The sequence below is a fragment of the Equus asinus genome, chromosome 10, assembly GCF_041296235.1.
Source record: "Equus asinus isolate D_3611 breed Donkey chromosome 10, EquAss-T2T_v2, whole genome shotgun sequence".
Taxonomy (NCBI): domain Eukaryota; kingdom Metazoa; phylum Chordata; class Mammalia; order Perissodactyla; family Equidae; genus Equus; species Equus asinus.
The window spans coordinates 17067205-17085788 of record NC_091799.1 but is presented as its reverse complement, the minus strand read 5'-3'; the positions used below and the strand labels follow the sequence as shown (position 1 = coordinate 17085788).

Below are 18584 nucleotides of genomic sequence, written 5' to 3'. Positions count from 1 at the left end.
TCTGGGTACCTGGTAAGTAGCCAGTGAGGTGTGAGCTATGTCTGGAAACCAACTGGGAGGGAGCAGTTAAAAACCAAGAGGGGAGGGGGCTGGCCCCGTGGCCGGGTGGTTGAGTTCGCGCGCTCCGCTGCAGGCGGCCCGGTGTTTCGTTGGTTCGGGTCCTGGGCGCGGACATGGCACTGCTCATTGGGCCACGCTGGGGTGGCGTCCCGCATGCCACAGCTAGAGGGACCCGCGGCGAAGAATGTGCAACTGTGTACCAGGGGGCTTTGGGGAGGAAAAGGAGAAAAATAAAATCTTTAAAAAAAAAAAAAAACCAAGAGGGGAATCAGAAAGGGCTAATCCTGGCTTAGCTGGGGGATGAACCTGGGTGTGGGGCTGGGGCTGAGGCAAGGGCCCATCCAGGGGCAGGAGTGACAGGGTGCAGGTGAGGGCTGGGGCTCAGCCTGGAGGGTCCCAGGCTGGTCTGTGTGTGTTTGGGGGAGGGAAGCTGGGGGGCCATGATTGGGTTTTCTCTGGGTAGGGAAGGGTTAAGTCCTCCAGGGCCTCCTAGGCTCCACCCTTTCTCCCTGCCCGTGAGAGGAACTTCCTTTTGTTTCTAACCCTTGGTACAGCACCCAGAGCCACTCTCCACCCTGTCTTGACATCATGACCGGCCTGAGCCCCTCACAGCTCCAGAAGGTAGGTGCCTGCAGAGAGTGGGGACCTGGAGGGTCAGATAGGAGTGGGGAGTAACTGGATCTTGAGTAGTCCTCGGGAACTGAGCCCCACACCAGGCTGTTTTTCAAGAAGAAGAAAGTGAAACCTAGAGTGGGTTGTTCCAACATGACCCCTAACTTCTGACACAGAGCCGGGTGCTTCCTGGCTACAAGACCTGGTTGGGGTGGGAATGTGTGTATGTGACCAAAATGGGAATAAAGCACCGGGATCAGGCAGTATTGGTCTAGGCCTGGACCCTGCAGGGGCGGACATATGAAGGGCGCTGGCCTCTTGGAGCCTGGCACAGGGTGGCCGGTCTGCGTGCATTCCAACACAAAAGGCTACCCCATGGGAATTAGAGCGAGCAGACTCTGAAAACAACACAACCCTTGTTGGTTGTTCCTGACAGCAAGAGAAAAATGCAAAAAAATACAGAAAAGCTCAAAGAAGAAAATGGAAAACCACCCATAAATTCCTACCGTGAGACAATATTTTGGTAAATAGCCCTAGAATCTTTAAAAGGTCCATCTTACTGCTAACGCTTATGGAGCGCTCGCCGTGTGTTTCATAAAGGAGGCACTAGTGTCCTCCCTGTTGGATGGTCTGAGGGTCAGAGAGGGGAAAGCACTTGCCCAAGTTCTCAGAGTGGCTAGGACATTAATTTGCATTTGGCTGGTTTTTTCATCTCAGAGTAGACCGGGGACGTGTTCCCATGTCGGTAAATATTTTTCTACCACGTGATTTTCATCAGCTGGGTTGTGTTCCAGGTAGACGAACCACACTTTGTTGAACGAATCCCCTGCTGCTGAGCATTCAGGTTGTTTCCAACTTATTGCTTGTTTAACAAGCCTCCGTCAATACCCCCCATACATACACCTTTGCTCCCCTCTTTGCTGATCCTCCACCTTCTCATCTCGGGGAGTCCTAGCAGTGTGTTTACTCGATCACGTGTACACCGTTTGTCTGGATGACCCAGTTGCCAAGGAGGCAATCACTGTTCAGCTTGCTGCTGATATGAGGATCAAGGTTCTAACATGCAGAGCTGCCCAAGGCAGAAGGGCCTGTGGTGGGTGGTCATGAATGCTCCAGCATCCTGTGTGTGGAAGGCAGAACTGGGCATCCATGGGACAGGGAGGGAGGGAGGGAATGGGGGTCAGCAACTGGAAATCAGACACTTCACAGTGGTTTCTAGAGGGGACTTCCAAGGCCCTTGTTAAGGTTAAGACTTTACAATTGTCTGCAAGGAAACACAAAGATATTCTTTCTCTCCTCCTTGTCTCTATAGCCTCAGGATGAGAGGAGTGGAGGCAAGTCAGAATAAGGCATGTGTTTTCACTGCCCACTGGCCGCCCACTGAACTCAGGATCAAGCCCAGCTTCTTGCCTGGCCTGGCTCGGGTGCCACCTTCCTGCCTCCCTTCCACCCTCACTCTGCTCCATCGGGTCCCAGCTCCTCGTGTCCCTCCCGCACTCCCTTGGCCTGGAATGCTCTTCCCTGTCTCTTCCACTCCCAGTATCCTGCTGGTCCCCATAACATGTCACTTCCTCAAGGCTGCTGCCCTCAGCCCCTGTGCCCTCCCCATCTGGTTGACAGTAGACTCTTCTGCCTTAGCTCTCAGCCCTGTCCCTCCGTGCACTAAGCAGCCTGTGATAGTGTGCTCCCCTGTGTGCTGGTGTCTTTGATGTCAGGCTCCTTGCCGAGATGGTCAGTTCCGGGAGCACAGCCATCATGGCTGGCTGGCTGGCTGGCTCGTTACTGAATCTCCAGCTCCTAAAACCGTGTCTGGTGCACAGTAGGTGCTCAATCAATTTTAGCTGAATAACTGAGTGAGGTTGTATTCCCATGTGACCCAGGCCCCTTGGAGGGGAAGGGTGAGGACATCTCTCCTTCCCCTCCCTCCTGCCTTCCTTCAAGCAGCCGATACTGATGGCTCCTCACTGGGTGCCAGACAGCATGACCAGGCTGGGGCCAGAGCAATGAACAGGACCATTGGTCCTGCCTTCACAGAGCTTCGGGTTGGGGGAGGGGTCCAGTCGGTCCTCAGAAAGAGCGGCTGAGGGAAGGGGGGAGCCTGAGTGTCCTCACTGCCCGCAGTTCCAGGAGGATGGATTCCTGGTGCTGGAAGGATTCTTGTCTGCAGAGGAGTGTGTGGCCCTGCAACAGAGGATTGGCCAGATAGTGGCCGAGATGGATGTCCCTCCCCACTGCCGTGCGGAATTTCCTCCTCGCATCCTCAACAAGGCAGAAGAGCAGCAGAAAACCCAGGTGGGCACCTGGGGCAGGTGAGGAGGGGATGTGGTCTTTGATGGGGGTCCCCGTCTCCAGCCAGAGCAGCAGCCCTTGGGCTTGTTCTGGTAACAGTCAGGCCAGAGCCTTCCCCGTGCCGGGCTCCAGGCCAGGCCCCTTATATGCATGTTTCCTTCACTCCTCACTATGAATGTATGAGGTCGGCATTATTGCCTCCCTTTGACAGGTGAGGAAAATGAAGCTCCATTCTTTGGCCCCAAACCTGCACGGTTAGTAATTGATAGTGCGAGGATTTGAACCCAGATCTGGCTGATACCAAGTGCGTGCTGTTCCCTGCTTGCTGCGCTTCCTCAGTGTTTCTCCTCCCCCAAAAGGGCCTTTATCAGCCAGCAACCCAGCCCATGCCAAGTGATTCTGTGGGCCCACCTGTGTAAGCCTTAGGACCCAATGAGACTAGAAACTGTGTGTTTCCCCCTAGTGACTTAATATGACTCAGTACAGTCTAAGATGGGTATATTGAGACTCACCGGTTCTCCCACACAGTTCTCTTAACTTCCATAGTCTGGATTTAGGAGCCTGTCTGTGGCCGGCCCCTAAGTCAAAGCTGCAGGCCAGGCTCACTGATGGGGCTCACTCATGCTGAGGAGCTCCTGCCATCTGGTGGGCACAAAGGAAACAACAACAGCTGGAAGCCCTGCCACCCGGAGAACAGGCTCTTGGGAAGGAAAAAGGGTGACAGAACGATAATTTCCTCCCAAAGGTCGGTTTCATTGGGCGACATGGCAGCCTTCTAAGTGAAGAAAGGAGAGACGGGGGTCCTATGTCCAGAGACAGGTCACTCAAAGGCTCCGAGGAGTGAGGGGGCCGAATCTTGTGCCCTCCAAGCTGCCTTCTGAGAATGCTCCAGAGACCAGGGAGGGGGTGGGGGATGGAGGGGAGAAGAGTGTATATGCCTTGGTTTATACTGCTTGCGAAGAGCTCGGCACCGTGCCTGGCACTCAATAAACCCTCAATATTCACTACTGATATCGTGAAAGACTTTGAAACGGGTATTAAAAGAAAACCAGACCAGTGGATGTCCTGTCTAGATCTCCCTGCCGGCCGACCTCCACCGTTCCTTGTCTTTGAGTTATTGGACAACTCTGTGAGTTGTACAGAACCGATAATCATGCACAAGATACTTGTCCACGGAAAGGGACATAAACTGGGTCCAGCGGAATGCAGTTGTTGCCCTGTAGACAGATCAGTTTTGCATTGATGTGTAAATTGGTGTCAGCATTGGTTAATGCCTATATGTATGTGGTTCTTGGAATTCTCCTTCGAACATCTTACTGGTTCCCCCTGTGAATTAACGAGTTCAGTAAAATCCTTGACACATTTAGCATCACTGCTGTACTATCATTGTTATCTCCTTATGCTTCCCTGACTGGTTTGCCTCATCCTGATCCTAGTGCAGAGGAGCTAAGAATGTTGAAAAACACTTCTAGTTTCCAGTGGGAAGGGCTTTGAAAGGGCCAGGCAGGCACCCGTGAGAGCAGATGTGCGCACGTGAGGGAGTGGCGGGGCTCTGCCACCTGGGGAGCCCGGGTAGGGGGTCGGTGCCACTCAGCTCCACTCATGAGGCCATGCAGGAAGGTAGGGTGATATATATGATGGTGGTCAAGGGTGGCGAAAGCCACAGGGAAAACATGGGGCATCTTCCTGGAGCATCTCTTTCATACGATGCTAAGAAATTTAAAACCTGATATTAAAATTAACAAGGAGACGTTATTAATAAAACGGAAAAAGAGCCATAGCAGCTTACATTTGTCGAACATTGAACCATGTCCTAGCTGAGTATTTCCTATGTAGCAGCAGCAGTAGTAATCATAATAAAAGCAAACATTCACATGGCACATAGCACATTCAAAGGACAGTTCTAGTGCTTCCTATATACTGACTCATCATCCCTACAACACCTTCTGAGAGAGGTACCACTAATAGCATCTTTGTTTTATGAGGAAACTAAGCCCAGAGAGGTTCAGGAAGGTGGTGTGGTCACACAGCCAGTGAGTGGCAGAGCTGACATTTGAAGCCAAGTCTTCTATCTCCAGGGTCTGTGCTTTCAGCTGGTATAAGATCCAGCCTCAACTTGAAGCCTCCAACCATGCGGGGGAGGTCAGTTCTATTATTATTCCCTTTTACAGATGAGGAAACTGAGGCTTTGGGAGGTAAAACAAGTGGCCCAAGGCTACCTGGGGAATCTGTTTGACCGTAGTGCCTGTCTTCTGAATCACATCATATGGAGTCTAAGAGTGCCGTGACTTATGGAGGGGTTTGCAAGAATTCCACGCTTGTAGGTTCCAGCTGTGCTTCCAGGCAGTAGGGTTCCCATTCACTGTCTGTGCCTCAGTGGACAAGTTAGAGAAGCGCCAGCGGGGTCTGTAGCCCTGCGGGGTGGGAAGCATCTGAGTCCTCTTCCCTCTCTGCCAGGCCCAGCTGTGACCCCGTGTCGCTGTCTCAGTCCCTCTGATACCCCCTCTCCACAGGACAACACAGAGTATTTCTTGAGCAGCGGCGACAAGATTCGATTCTTCTTTGAGAAAGGTGTTTTTGACGAGAAAGGTTCGGAGCTGGAGCCCTAGAGGTGTGGGAGGGGCTGGACCCGGGTATGGGCCCCAGGGCTGGGGGGCACTGAGACAGCTGCCCGGGGCAGAGTGGACTGCAGCTCTTCTGTCTGTACCTGCTCCTTTGCTACAGGAAATTTCCTAGTCCCTCCGGAGAAATCCATCAACAAAATTGGCCACGGTAAGCAGGTGCCTGGGGGAAAGGAACTGGGGAAACTGAGGCTTGCAGAGTTTAGGGGCTTTAACCAAAGCCCACAATAGGTTAGTGGCCCAGCAAATGGCATTTCTGGCTGCGGCTCCCCCTCAGGCCCTGCTCTTCTGCATCTTTTTTTTTTTTTTAAGATTTTTTTTTTCCTTTTTCTCCCCAAAGCCCCCCATACATACATAGTTGTATATTCTTCGTTGTGGGTCCTTCTCGTTGTGGCATGTGGAACGCTGCCTCAGCGTGGTTTGATGAGCAGTGCCATGTCCACGCCCAGGATTTGAACCAACGAAACACTGGGCCGGCTGCAGCAGAGTGTGCGAACTTAACCATTCGGCCACGAGGCCAGCCCCTCTTCTGCATCTTTTGATGCTAATCACATGGCATGCCCCAGAGCACTGGGAAGAGGTTCCACTTGAGCCTGCACGCAGGTGGGCACGTGCAGACCCCTCAGCTCTCTACTGCCTGGCCTGGGGATGATCCAGGCCCCGGGCATTGTGGTGTCCTGGGCCCCAGTGCTTCCTGGAGCCTCCTTAAGGAGCACCGAACATGTGGACATGTTCCCTGTCCTGAGACCCCAAACTAAGCTAGGAAACTTTTTTTTTTTCCAGGATCATACATTATAATTTATTTTCTAGACCACTTAGTTTTAAACTTGAAGATATCTCATGGTAGCTTTGTAAAAAATTGTGGTAAAATACATATAACATAAAATATATCATTGTAACCAGTTTGAAGTAGGCAATTCAGTGGCATTAAGTACATTCAACGGTCACTTTTTGTAATAATAGCAAATAGTGAGGAGAGGGGCTATTCTGTGCAGGCCCGGCTGTGGTTGCACCTGCATTAGCCCATTGGGTCCTACGGCGGCCTAGGGGCAGGGCCACTCTTCCAGTCCCATTGCACAGAGAGGAGGCTGAGGCTTAAAGGAGAGAAACGATGGCTCAAAGTCGCATACTGTAAGTGCCAGTACCAAGATCGCTAGCAAGTTATGGGCCCTGTGAAGTCAGAGCTGTGAGGTTCCCAGATGGCTGGAAGGTCAAGATGAAGGTCATGGGTGGGTGGGTCCTGGGGTGGGATGAAGCATCTGTGGGGCCCATTCCTCAGTTATAAACAGGCACAAAGCTTAATGCACACAAAATAGGTGAAAATGTCAAAGTGAGGCCTGAGTCTAGGTGCTCAGGGCTAGGCCCGGAAGGGACTCGTGCGGGTGGGACACTGGCCCCTCCACTGTCTCTGTCCCGCAGCTCTGCACGCCCACGACCCTGTCTTCAAGGGTGCCACCCACTCCTCCAAGGTGCAGGTGAGCAGGGGTGGGGCGAGGGCAGGTGCGTGGGCCAGATGTGAGTGTGAGCAGGCCAGCAGTGACCTCTGCCTCCTTCCAGGCCGTGGCCAGAAGTCTGGGCTTCCATAGACCTGTCGTGGTGCAGAGCATGTACATCTTTAAGGTGAGCTTCGCGGCCTCCCCAGGCCTCAGCTGACCCTCTGTAAAATGGGCAGAGTGCTCTTCCAAAGCGCCTCCTTACAATGGGCCAAAAGCTGCTTCCCTGAGGAATTTTTGTTAAGTTGGGGGAGAAGACACAAAGTCAGTCTTCTCTGGTTAAAGTGCCAGGCACTTAGTTGGTGCTCAGTTCAAATTTGGTGGTGGGAAGGAAGGGGATCCCCAGGACTCCTTCCTCCCTTCATTGGCTATTGAAATGCTCTGCTCTGGGCTTTCAAGGCCCAGCTCAGTGCCACCTCGTCCAAGAAGCCTTCCAGGTCCCTTAGGAAGAGAGGGACCCATCTCTGACCCCGGTTTAACTTCAGGCCTGGGCCCCAGCCTCTCCTGCTGCCCATCACTCATGCCTCGTGTCCTTGTTAGGCATGCATGTGCTCACACTGGGAGCGCCCCGTCGGGCAGGGTGCTCATTCTCTCTGCAGCCTTCCTGGGCCTGGCACACAGTAGGTGCTCGATTCTGGTACTCATGTGCAATGCTTGGAGGTCAACACCTGTGGTCAGGGAAGAGCATCTCCCAGACTCAGAGCAGGCCCCTGCTCCCCCAGCTCTCCTCTGGTCTCACCTGGCCCTTCGTCTCTCTTGCAGCAACCTCGTATTGGCGGCAAAGGTGAGCTGAGAACAGGCTGTGGGGCCCAGCAAAGGCCACGGAGGGAAGTCTGGGCCATTAGTGGTTATCAGGTCTTTGTGGGGAGGGAAAGTAGCTGCTGAGATGTCTGTAGGCAAGAGCCTGGGCCATTCCTTCCCGGAACCATGGATTGGGAGTGCGACCTGGAGGCCTGGGAGCAGTGGTTCCAGAACCTGGCAGCAAGTCCTAGCTGGTTATAAGTACACATTCCTGTGTGCCATTCCCTGAGATCTTCCAGCAGGACTGCAAGGGCCTGGGAATCTGGATTTTCACAAGTTCCCTGGAGGACTGGTGTAACATAGACTTGCTGATGTCATTCCAAACCCCAGGCTGCACAGATGCCCTTGACGGCCTCCCCCGGGTGGAGGGATGACCAGCCCCTCCCCAAGGCCAGCACCCCACTTCCTTCAGCCAATCCACCTCAGAATGCTCTGGAGTGCCACCACTAGGACACCTTCCTCTGGACACTGTCGGATTGTCACAGTCCCTCTTAAAGTTTGGTGCTCGGAAAACACCCAGCTCCTCGGGGAGGAAGGAGGAGAGATGAACACCCTCTACTTTGTGATTAGGGGCTCAGGTCCTCTGTTGGCTGGTCTGCCATCCGGGCTGGGCCCCAGCAGCACGTGGCAGGTTAAAATGTGGAGGTTTGGTCAGTTGCCCCCTGTTACCCCAGCAGCTGGATTCTCTGGTGGCTGGAGATGCTCGTCCCTGGCTCAGGACAGTGGCTTTCGTTACCTGGCTGGAATTAAACAATAGCAGCTACTTTGTAGCAAGCCATTTCAATGTTGGGCCCTGTACCGAGCACGTCTCACACTGTCTCACGGACTCCTCCAGCAGCCCTATGAGGCAGGTTATTGTTGGGGCCACTTTGCCCTTTAGGACCTGGAGGCCTTGAGAGGGGAACTCTCTTGCCCCGAGTCTGTGGGCCAGGAAAGTGGGGAGACTGGAACTGATCCCGGGATGGGAAGGCTGGACCTGGAGTGCTCTGAGAGGACTGGGGAGAGGGAAGTGAGCTGGGGTGAGGGGAGGCCGGGCTCCTCATGCCAAGGTGGGCCTGCTGCAGTCCCTGCCCACCAGGATGCCACCTTCCTGTACACGGAGCCCCTGGGCCGGTTGCTGGGTTTGTGGATCGCACTGGAGGACACCACGGTGGAGAACGGCTGCCTCTGGTTCATCCCTGGCTCCCACACCAGTGAGAACACCTGTTTCTCCCTGCCCACTAGTACCCCACCCTCATGGGAGAGGGACCAGGGAAAAAAGAGAGGCTAAAGGCTCCATCTTTGCCTGCAGGTGGAGTGTCCAGAAGGATGGTCCGGACCACTGCTGGTTCCATGACTGGGATCTCCATCCGGGGATCAGACCCAGCCTGGGACAACAGCCTCTATGTGCCCACAGAAGTGGGGAGAGGTAGGCAGGATGCAGAGGACAGTGAGGAAGGGCCCTGAGGCCATGCTCGTGGGCGTGTGCTTTTAGCACCCAGCTCACCTGAGGGCTATGAAGTCACAGAAAGAGGGAAGGTCAGACTGGGAAGTCAGGAAGCAGTGGGAGCAACAAGTTCTCCCAGATCAGGCTAGAATCCAGACTCGGCTATGTTGGGGCTGTCTCTTTGAGCAAATGACTGAAACTCTGTAAGCCTGTTTCCCCAAATGTAAAGCGGGGAAGTCAGTGGGATGATGTATATAAGATGTTTACATGGAACCTGTATGGTGCACAGCAAGTGCTCAACAGATGCTGGCTATTAGGACAACCACTTTTATTTATTTATTTAGTTTTTTAAAGATTGGCACCTGAGGTAACATCTGTTGGCAATCTTTTTTCTTCTTCCCAAAGCCCCCTAGTACATAGTTGTATATGCAAGTTATAGGTCCTTGTAGTTCTGTTATATAGGACGCCACCTCAGCATGGCCTCATGGGTGGTGCTAGGTAGACATCCAGGAACTGAAGCAGCAAAATCCTGGGACGCCGAAGCTGGAGCACGAGAACGTAATCACTCAGCCACAGGGCCGGCCCCGCCTTCCTTTTAGAAAAGGGAGAATTGAGGTCCAGCTCAGCGTCCACTGGCGAGGGCCCAGCTACCTGCCACAGTACAGACAGCTTCTGCCTGGGTCTACTAATACCACGCAGGGGATGCCCTTGCTAAGGCTTGCCCAGGGCATGGGCCACAGCAGAAGGGACTGATGCCAAGGAACCCAGGTTCAACAGCACAGCCTCCAACCCTGGGGCAGGCTGCAGGCCCCTGAGCCGTCAGGGACGAGAATGGGTGTGAATAGGCCACAAAACCTCTTGAGGGAGGAGGGCCCCATGTCCCTTCCTGCCCTGAGTGTTCTGACCTGCTGGGTCCCTGCCAGGATCCCTCGTCCTAATTCATGGAGAAGTGGTGCACAAGAGCGAGCAGAACCTGTCTGACCACTCGCGCCATGTCTACACTTTCCACCTCATGGAGGCCTCTGGCACCGTCTGGAGCCCAGAGAACTGGTAGGTGGCAGGGTGTGTTGCAGCACAGGCTCCTGAAGACGTCCTGGAGGCTGGGAGCAGTGGTGCTGGCATTTCAAGGTCACCTCTTCTATCCTCTGCAGGCTCCAGCCAACAGCTGAGCTGCCCTTTCCCCCACTGTACACCTAAGTGCCGTCTCAGGGCGGGGACACTGCCCCTCCTGGTGAAGCTGTGGGCTGCAAATACCAGCAGCTAACCCGCCTCCCCCCTGCCCCACGGCCCCCCCCACCCCCCTCCCCCCAACCAGGAAGGCACATCTCTCCTCCTGGGCTTTCTTTCTGCCAGTGTCTGCACCCCTCAGCCCTGGAGATGTGGCTGGAGGTGACAGCCGGGCAGCAGGAGCCTGGGCTGGGTGGCCTTCTCAAGATCTCTGTCTCTCTGCCTCCCCGCTGCCCAACACCACCTCCCTCTAGAGCCAGCCTCTCAGCCGTGAAAGGGTTCTGGCCACTTCCCTGCCGGCTTCTTACTCTTCTCTCCTCTCAGATGGAATTCTGATGATTACAGTGCAAGATACTGAATAAAAATAACCCCTGATTACTACTGTGCAAGATATTGAATAAAAATGACCCCTAAATGCAGCTTCTCCATCCTTTTTTCCCAAGCAGCCTCGCTCTCAAGATGAGAGCCCAGCTGAAAATCATCCCAGACACCTCAGCCCGGCCTGGTGAGGTCTGCATGATTTTAATACCATGACATTTCGTGGGCACTCACCGTGCCGACCGCTCTACATGCTTCATCTCACTGAGCCCTCACACATTCCGGTCTGTGCTCTAACCACCCCCTTTTATAGATGAAGAAGCTGAGGCATGTGAAGGTTAAGAGACCTGCCTGTCACAAAGCTGTGCAGTTGTTCAGCGATGGCAGCCTGATCCAGAGCCTGTGCTTCTGCCCTCTCCGTTCCTGGGCCTCCTTGCATGGGGAGGGGAAATAAGCCCAGGACTGGGAATCCAGAGTCCCACATTCTGGTCCTGGCTCTGTGACCAACTCGCTTTCTGGCCTCAGGCCAGGCCCTTCCTCTCTCTGGGCCTGTGTTCCCGCTTGCACAATCAGGGGGCCAGACGAGGGGCTCAATGGGTCCCTCCATCTTCGACATGCTTGGCAGGCACCCAGACCTTCTGCAGGAACAATGACCAAATCCAAAACCTGCTTAGCCGGGGCCTGGCCTGGAGGGTGCAAACTGGGGGCCACCGGCTGATTCCAGACCGCAGACATGTTTTGTGTGGGCCTCAGCATTTTCATAAACACTTTTGAAATTTGGGAGATTTCACATAGCGATCCAGGTCTCTAAGCTTCCTTGAACGGGAGGTCAGCCACACTGGGCGTGTCGCCTAGCGTGGTGACGACTGGCTGGAGCTGCCTTTTAGAGGCACACGAGCTGCTTCCCACTTCCACTGTCCTCCTTCGTGGCATTACCTGCAAGGCCTGAGCAGCCATGTAAGTTTGTAACCTTGATTTCCGGCCCCCACTGTCTACAGGACAAACCAAGGCCCAGAGGACAGAGCCCTTTCCCCGAGGCCGCCCGGGGAGTCGGAGAGGCAAAGCCGGTGCTCCTCCCACATTCAGCCACCTCCTAAGCAAGCAGTAGAAGGGAACCTGAGAGAGGGAGGATTTGTTAAGGCTCCTCGAGCCCCCAGGGAATGTCCTCTGAAGGAAACGACTTGGCAGTGATTCCCAGGCAGGACCACAGTCTCCCGAGAGCTCTGCTCCTGGCCTCTGGCCTTGTTGGGCCAAAGTTCTCACGTCTTCCTGGTAGGCCCCTCCCTGTTAGGCTGCGTAAGATGGGGGGATAACCTTGTCCAGCCTCATGAAAGCTGCTGTGCTCTTCTCCCACTGATGGGCAATGTTCATCCATTTGGGGAACCTCTACCGAGATCGTGCTAAGTGCCAGGTTCCTCTGGCACTGGGGGTTGTGGTGGGGAACCAGGCAGATCCAGACCATGCCCTCACAGTGAGCAAGGCCAGAGCATGGCCCCCACAGGAGAGCCATTCTGAATTCTCAGTAACCTCTGCCAGCTCCCCAGGCTCTAATTCTTGCCAAGAGAAGAGACAAACACAGGTTTGGACAAGACTGGAGTGTGAGAGGGTCTCAGGAAGGACCCGCTGACAAGGACCCCGTGCTGTCCAGCCCATCTTTCTTCAGCACCACTCAGCCAGGCAGCAGAGACCCTGAGGCAGGGGTGGGGTTGGCTGAAATGGGAAGTCAGCCCAGGGCCTGATCCTCTTCCTCCAGCCCTTCCACATGTGCAGTGAGGAGATCCCCTTTCCTCTCAGCTCCTCCTGGGTCCTCAGTCCCAATGGGAGAAACCACAGGCACTTGGCTCTTGCCTTTTGGCTTCTCCTCCAAGTGAGGCCACGGGAGGAAGGTCACTCTGGTCTCCAAGGACAACCCAGAAAACCCCTTGGCTTGCCTGGCTTTTTGCTGAGGTGAGGACTGGCCTTGGGTAACAGTGACACTTTCCCTTACTGATTGCTGATTATGTGCAGGACCTGGGCTGGACACTTCACACACCACACCTCACCGCGTCCTCACGACACGCTGGGAGGTGCAGGTTCTTATTATTCCCATCTTGCAGACAGGAGAATTGAGGCCCAGAGCGGTTAAGAACCTCACACAGTTAAGGAGGGGCGCAGCCAAGGATTCTGATCAGATTAGTGTGACACCAGAACCGTAAGTCTTAGCCACTATGTTCTAGTGCCTCCCCTCTGAGGACTGCAAGGTTGAGGTGGGGGGGTCTACAGCACACTCAGGTTCTTTGGTTGTTGCACTGCCCTTTCAGCCTTTTAGCTTATGTTTTATTTTTGTTTTTTGGTGAGGAAGATGGACCTGAGCTAACATCCATTGCTAATCTTCCTGTTTTTGCTTGAGGTAGACTGTCACTGAGCTAACATCTGTGGCAATCTTCCTCTATTTTGTATGTGGGATGCCGCCATAGCATGGCTTGATGAGCAATGTGGTCTACACCCAGGATTTGAACTGGCGAATTCCTGGCCACAGAAGTGGAGTGCGCATACTGGACCACGACACCATCAGGTGGTCCCTCTTTTTTGCTTTTTAAATATTAGCAAAACTAGAAACTAGGAGAGCTTTGATTTTTATTCTGAATCTGAATCAACTGAAAAGTCAAATCTGCTTCTCACCCTTTGGCTCTTCATGCCCAAGTGGGTGGCTGCTGCGTGGACCATTCATCCTACCCTTGTGCCAGTTTCCTCCATGGCTGTGGCACAGCAGCTAGGCCATCAGTAATATCAGGAGGTAGAGAGGCAAAAGGAGATTGTCTATCTGCGTAGTGTATGCTTCTAGGAGGGACACGATGCTGATGGACCCCAAAATCCAAGCATAACTGTAGTTTAGGTCCACTCCACTGTCAAAGATTAAGATCAGAGCCACAGAAATTATCTGGGCAAATATAGACGTCATGGTCCCCTCAAAGGTCTTTTTGGTTCCAGGCCAGCGGATCTCCCCCATGGTGCTGCCAAAGATGGAGGCCACAGTGTCACCCACACCCACAGCCAGGACACCCGCATAGGGGACCAGGGCCCTTGCTCCCCCCAGGCTACCCTTCTGTGTGCAGGGTCTAGGGACTAGCCAAATGGGAAGAGACATCCCCAGCAGCAGGTAGATGTGTGTCAGGATGAGTGGTCCACTGTCTCGTTCATCCAGGAAGAGGGACAGGAGGCTCCGCAGAGTATGGCCCAGGGGCTTGATGCGGAAGTAGCGCACGTACTCCAGGAAGAGGAACACTGCCAGACATACAGTGGCGGCCACATAGAGCAGCGACCGGTCAAAGACGATACCTGGGATGTAGGTGGCCACTACAATGAAGTGGAAATACTTCCGGGCAATGGTGGGGGCCTGGTGCTTTTTGGACTCAGAAGATGACCTCTTGGCATTCTGGTACAGCACCACCAGGCAGGCTAAGGTGGCCAGCAGAGTCCAGTAGGCCAGCAGGTAGATGCGGGTGTTTGTCTGGAAGAGGAACTGAAGAAGCCAGAGCAAGGGGTTCCTGTGGATGAGCCGGTGCAGCCAGGGCAGCACCACGCCCAGAGCCAGAACACAGGGCATGAGGTGGAAAAATATGGAGGCCCAGGTACCTGAGTGCATGAAGACAAAGAGGGTGCTGAAGAAGACGCCCATGAGCACCATCCCTACCACCACGACCAGCAGGAAGAAGTCCACCGGATCGCCCTGGCTTTCCACCACAGTTAGAGAGCGCCTGATGAGCTGGTTGAGCATGAAGCTGATGCCACCCAGTACCAGCAGTGCCTCCCCAGGGGTGAAGCAGCGGGGCAGCAGGTACAGCAGGATCATGTTGAGGTAGACGAAGATCAGCAGGACCTCCAGGACCTCGATCACCTCGCCCACACTCAGTGAGTGCTTCATGATATAAATGATGACACCTCCAGCCAGGCCCGAGATGACACAAGTGTTGCTGGGCACCGGGCGAGTGAGGCCCAGGGCCAACACGATGAGAAGAGGGCCACAGCCATGCCAGACGCTGCCACCACAATTCCAAAGCGCTCGAAGTATGGGTTCCCCGCAGACTGGCAGCGCTCCTTCATGACCAGTCCGAGCAAAGGCATGACCACTGAAGCGGGCAGTAGGCCACTGTTTGCGGACGTTCGGAACCGGAAGACAGGGCTTCCCTGCTGCAGCAGCCGGTCCCACTTGTATTGGACATAGAAGGCCTGCACTGCGAGGGCCACGGCGCACCACGAGTATCGGTCCCACACGGCCGCGTGGATGCTCAGCACCACCGCGAACACCACTGCCGCCTCTGCCAGCACCGACCCGCTCAGCGGAGCCCCAGTGCCCGAAGCCGGGGGAGCGCACTGTCGGGTCATGTCACTAGACCTGGGACCTCGGAGAAACCGAGGTAACTACGGACGCCTCGGACTCTGGGGCCCCCAATCCCTGCCAGACAGAAATCGGCAGCTTCACCCAGGCAGCACCTTCTCTCCCCGTTCTCCGGCAGCGGGAGGGAAGCTCCACTGTAGGCTGCTCTGTGCGTCCTGGGAGCTGGTGCCTGGTCTCCGCCACCGTCTCTCATCTGCGGCGTAGACGTCTCTACGAGGCCGCTTCCTTCACCGCCTTCGCCATCCTGGCCGCAGGATCCCTGCCTTTCTGGGCATCGCCATCTTGGCTCCACCCCGCCCCGCCGTCACGTGACGGAGGGGCCCGCCCAGTCGCTCGCTGGGAGGGGCGGGTCACGTGGGCGCGGCGTCTGGGGGCGTGGCTCGGCGGGCGCGCGCGCGCGAAGATGGCGGCGGCCGCCGGTGGGCCGTGTGTGAGGTGCGGAGTGGGCCAAGTCGGCTGGACGGCTGTGAGGCACCGAGTTCTAGCCGACCGGATGCGGGGCGGGAGAAGGGCGAGATGGGGTGGTGGCCGCAGGGCGAAGCCCGGCTTGTTGACGGGCGCCGACACAGGAGGCGTTTACGTTCAAACGGTCCCCGCGCGCGGGGATCTGAGGCGCCTTCTCGGAGAGGGGCCGGTGCCTGGGCCCTCTGCTCGGCGCCGGCCTCCGTCTCTTCACCCGCTCTTTCCCTGCCCTCGTCCCCAGCGGCGCGTCCCTCGGCGGCCCCCGCGCCTACTCGTGCGGCGTGACGCTCCCTCGAGGCAGGACGAGGCGCTTCGCTGTCGCCGCGACAGCCTCAGCCCGGACCGCCGCCGCCCCCCGCTTCCCTGGCGGCTACCCGGTGCCCATGTGCTCCGGCCGGAGTCCGCGTGTCGCCGCCCCCGGGCGGCCCTGCCCTCCGTGCTCGCAGCCTTCCCTCCATCCGTCTGCTCGTCCTCCCGTGCGCGGAGTGGTCCACCGACCTGCCCGCGGCCCCCAGAGAGCCAGGCGCCGTCCCGGGCTCGGGGCGAGGAGCTGCCGTCGACGGAGGGGAGCCGGTGCTTACCCAGCGGCGCGTCGTCTCCTCGTTGCCCGACGCCGCGCGCCCCGCTGGTGACAGACGCCTCGCGGCCTAGCCCGCAGCTCCGGCCGGATCCCCGCGGCTCCGGTTTCCCCGTCGCGGCGCTGTCCCCACTCTCCCCGCCGCCCGCCCTCCCGAGTTCGCGGACGCCCCTGCCGCTTCCTGCTCCCTGGCTCGCGGCGCTGCCCCGAGTTCTGTCCGGTCGCCGCTGTGTCCCCAGCCCGCGAGCGCGCGTGAGAGGCGCTCGGTCAATAGAAGCGCCGGGCCCCGCTGATGGCGCCGCCCTCCCCGGCGCTCGCGCGAGGCCGTGGCGTCCGGGCCCCCGCTCCGCGTGTGCGCCTGGCGAGCGCCCGCTGCGCGTCCTCCGCCGCTGCTCCACGGCAGCCTCGCTTCGGGCAGCCCCGCGCTTGCTGGCCGGCCTGCCGCAGGCGCCGGTGGCAGTCGGCGCGGCGCCGGGGGCGAGCTCAGCTGGGCGGGGGGAGGCGCGCTCCGCGAGGACAGCGCGAGGCCGGCGCGCGGGCGCTGGTTTGCCTGCAAGGTGCTCGGCTGGTCCTGGGGACCCTACCCGACTCGGACCCGAAGGGGGTTTTCCAGGCGCCGCCCCGCTCCTAGCCCGTGTCCCGAGAGTGACCCTTTGTGAGCTGGAGGGCCCGTCGCGACGACTGGGATCGTGCTGGGCAGCAGCCTTCTGCGAAATGCCTGGCGGTCTGCACTAGAGAAAGCTCAGATTCCATTCCTGGGCTGCTGACTCGCAGGTGACCTCAGACAGGCCAGCTGCCCCCTGGAGCCTGTTTCTGCAGATGTGAACCCTTTTGAGAGCAGTGCTGAGCATGGAGGGAAGTCACTGTGAAAATGCAGTAATATCCTGACATCAGTCACTCAGGGTTTGGGGAAAGTCAGTTGAATATTGGCATTTTTGCGTCTCTCCTACGGTCTTCACTTAGTGTGTCTGTAGAAGTCTGAGTGGTGTGTGAGTTGAAAAAACAGCTGTGGTTTGAAAAGCTTGCTGCTAAGCGTGAATCTCAGTACACGCGGAAGAGGCGGCCTCCACTTCTAGCTATGTGTCCATGTGGGCTATGACTCTGTTCCTCGAGAGAGCCATCTCAGAGTGGGCTGGCTGTGTCTCAGCTTTCCACCGAAAGGACTGTGTTGTAGAGACTGGTACTCCCAGCCCCCTGGGAGCTTCCGCCCAAAGGTTTCCAGCCGCGTGGGTCTCTAAGGAAGGTAACTTCCAGGTTCCGTTGACCCTGGCTCTTTCAGGAATGGAGTTCCTGGTGTCTTCTAGAACATTGGACTGGAAGTCAATAAGTTTTTTAACTTTACCTTTGAGGCACGTCGTTTAATTTCTGTGCCTCAGTTTCTCCCCTAAATACTTAGCTCGGATTTATTCATTGTGCAGATGAGCGAGAGACAACGTAGCACTTCGTTTGTTCCTTAAAATACAGGTAGAGGTGTTACCCTGAGGCTTTGGATTGCAGAGCACAGTTCCGGTCGTGTGTGTTGTGTCTTGAGAATCACCTGTTGAAACCTTCAGGTCTGCATTTGAGGTGAAGTCTCTCCTTGATCCCTGGGTCGGTTCCCAGTGAGCTCTCTCTTCGCTGACTCTTTTCTATGTCATATGGTTATATTCCTTTGTAGCGTCCGATTGTTAGCATCCTGCTGTTTGCTACTTTCTACTTTTTTGCTGATTGTGTGATGTGTGTTTAATGTCCTTTGTCATTCCCAACACTAAGCTTCTGAGCATCATGAAGGTCTTTGATTTATTTGTGTCCCCATCATTCTTAGATCATAAATGTGTAGGAATTGAGGAAGCAGTAACACTCATTTCCACAATGATTCCCTTCCTGATGAACGACCATTTTCTCCTTTATTCGTCTTTCTCTTGGCACTTCTGTATATAGTATTTGTTTTCCGTAATTTTTCTGTTCCAATTAGAGTACAAGTGTGAAAGGGCCTCGTGGTGTTCTCCTTTGATGCTTGTTCATCGCACGTCTTTTTGAGCCTCTCCTATGTTCCATCCAGCGTGTTAAGGTATGGTCTGCCAGTGTAGACAGGAACGCTTCGCTTCAGTGTTTGCTTGCTTGCAGGGTGAATTCTTGGGTGCAGCTTGAGGCCGTGTAATGCCCTGATTAAACTCGGGAGTCATGTAGGCCTCGGTTCAAGCCCTGGCTCCAGTATAGATTAACTTTGTGATCTCAGGCTAGTTCCTTAACCACTCTTAAACCTGAGTTTCCTGCTCAGATAGTGGGAACAGTAAGAGTATCCGCCTCATAAAGGAAGTTGTCAATATTCAGTAAGACC

General features: G+C 55.7%; 3 protein-coding genes across 18 annotated transcripts in view; 2 read left to right on the top strand and 1 right to left on the bottom strand.

Annotated features, from left to right (window-relative positions):
- Positions 1 to 523: 523 nt before the first annotated feature.
- LOC139039714 (phytanoyl-CoA dioxygenase domain-containing protein 1-like) lies at positions 524 to 10944 on the top strand. Of its 13 annotated transcripts, none has more exons than XM_070518582.1 (12): positions 547 to 681; positions 1985 to 2006; positions 2794 to 2964; positions 5419 to 5550; positions 5686 to 5733; positions 7002 to 7057; positions 7140 to 7202; positions 7838 to 7859; positions 8941 to 9069; positions 9168 to 9284; positions 10226 to 10352; positions 10454 to 10944. In XM_070518582.1, exons 1-12 carry the CDS (start codon positions 649 to 651, stop codon positions 10497 to 10499), a joined length of 966 nt encoding a protein of 321 aa, XP_070374683.1. In that variant the 5' UTR covers positions 547 to 648; the 3' UTR covers positions 10500 to 10944. The 13 variants fall into 13 exon arrangements, with proteins under 13 accessions (XP_070374685.1, XP_070374690.1, XP_070374683.1 ...); XM_070518583.1 differs by having other exon boundaries at positions 548 to 681; positions 2794 to 2981; positions 5475 to 5550; XM_070518590.1 differs by having other exon boundaries at positions 566 to 681; positions 2794 to 2981.
- Positions 10945 to 13446: 2502 nt separating this feature from the next.
- LOC139046326 (dolichol kinase-like) lies at positions 13447 to 15357 on the bottom strand. The gene is given in 2 exon segments (XM_070518573.1): positions 13447 to 14837; positions 14840 to 15357. Coding segments are annotated over 2 exon segments (1611 nt in total). The 5' UTR covers positions 15213 to 15357; the 3' UTR covers positions 13447 to 13599.
- Positions 15358 to 15498: 141 nt separating this feature from the next.
- The window catches only part of NUP188 (nucleoporin 188), a 47188-nt gene continuing 44102 nt past the window's right edge, over positions 15499 to 18584 (top strand). The window contains exon 1 of one of the 4 annotated variants that reach the window (XM_070518562.1): positions 15499 to 15660. In XM_070518562.1, coding sequence (XP_070374663.1) covers positions 15629 to 15660 — 32 coding nt within the window. In that variant the 5' untranslated portion in view covers positions 15499 to 15628. Of the gene's footprint in view, positions 15661 to 18218; positions 18315 to 18584 lie in introns of those variants that run through there. The other 3 variants (XM_070518561.1, XM_014863499.3, XM_070518563.1) reach the window with 3 other exon arrangements.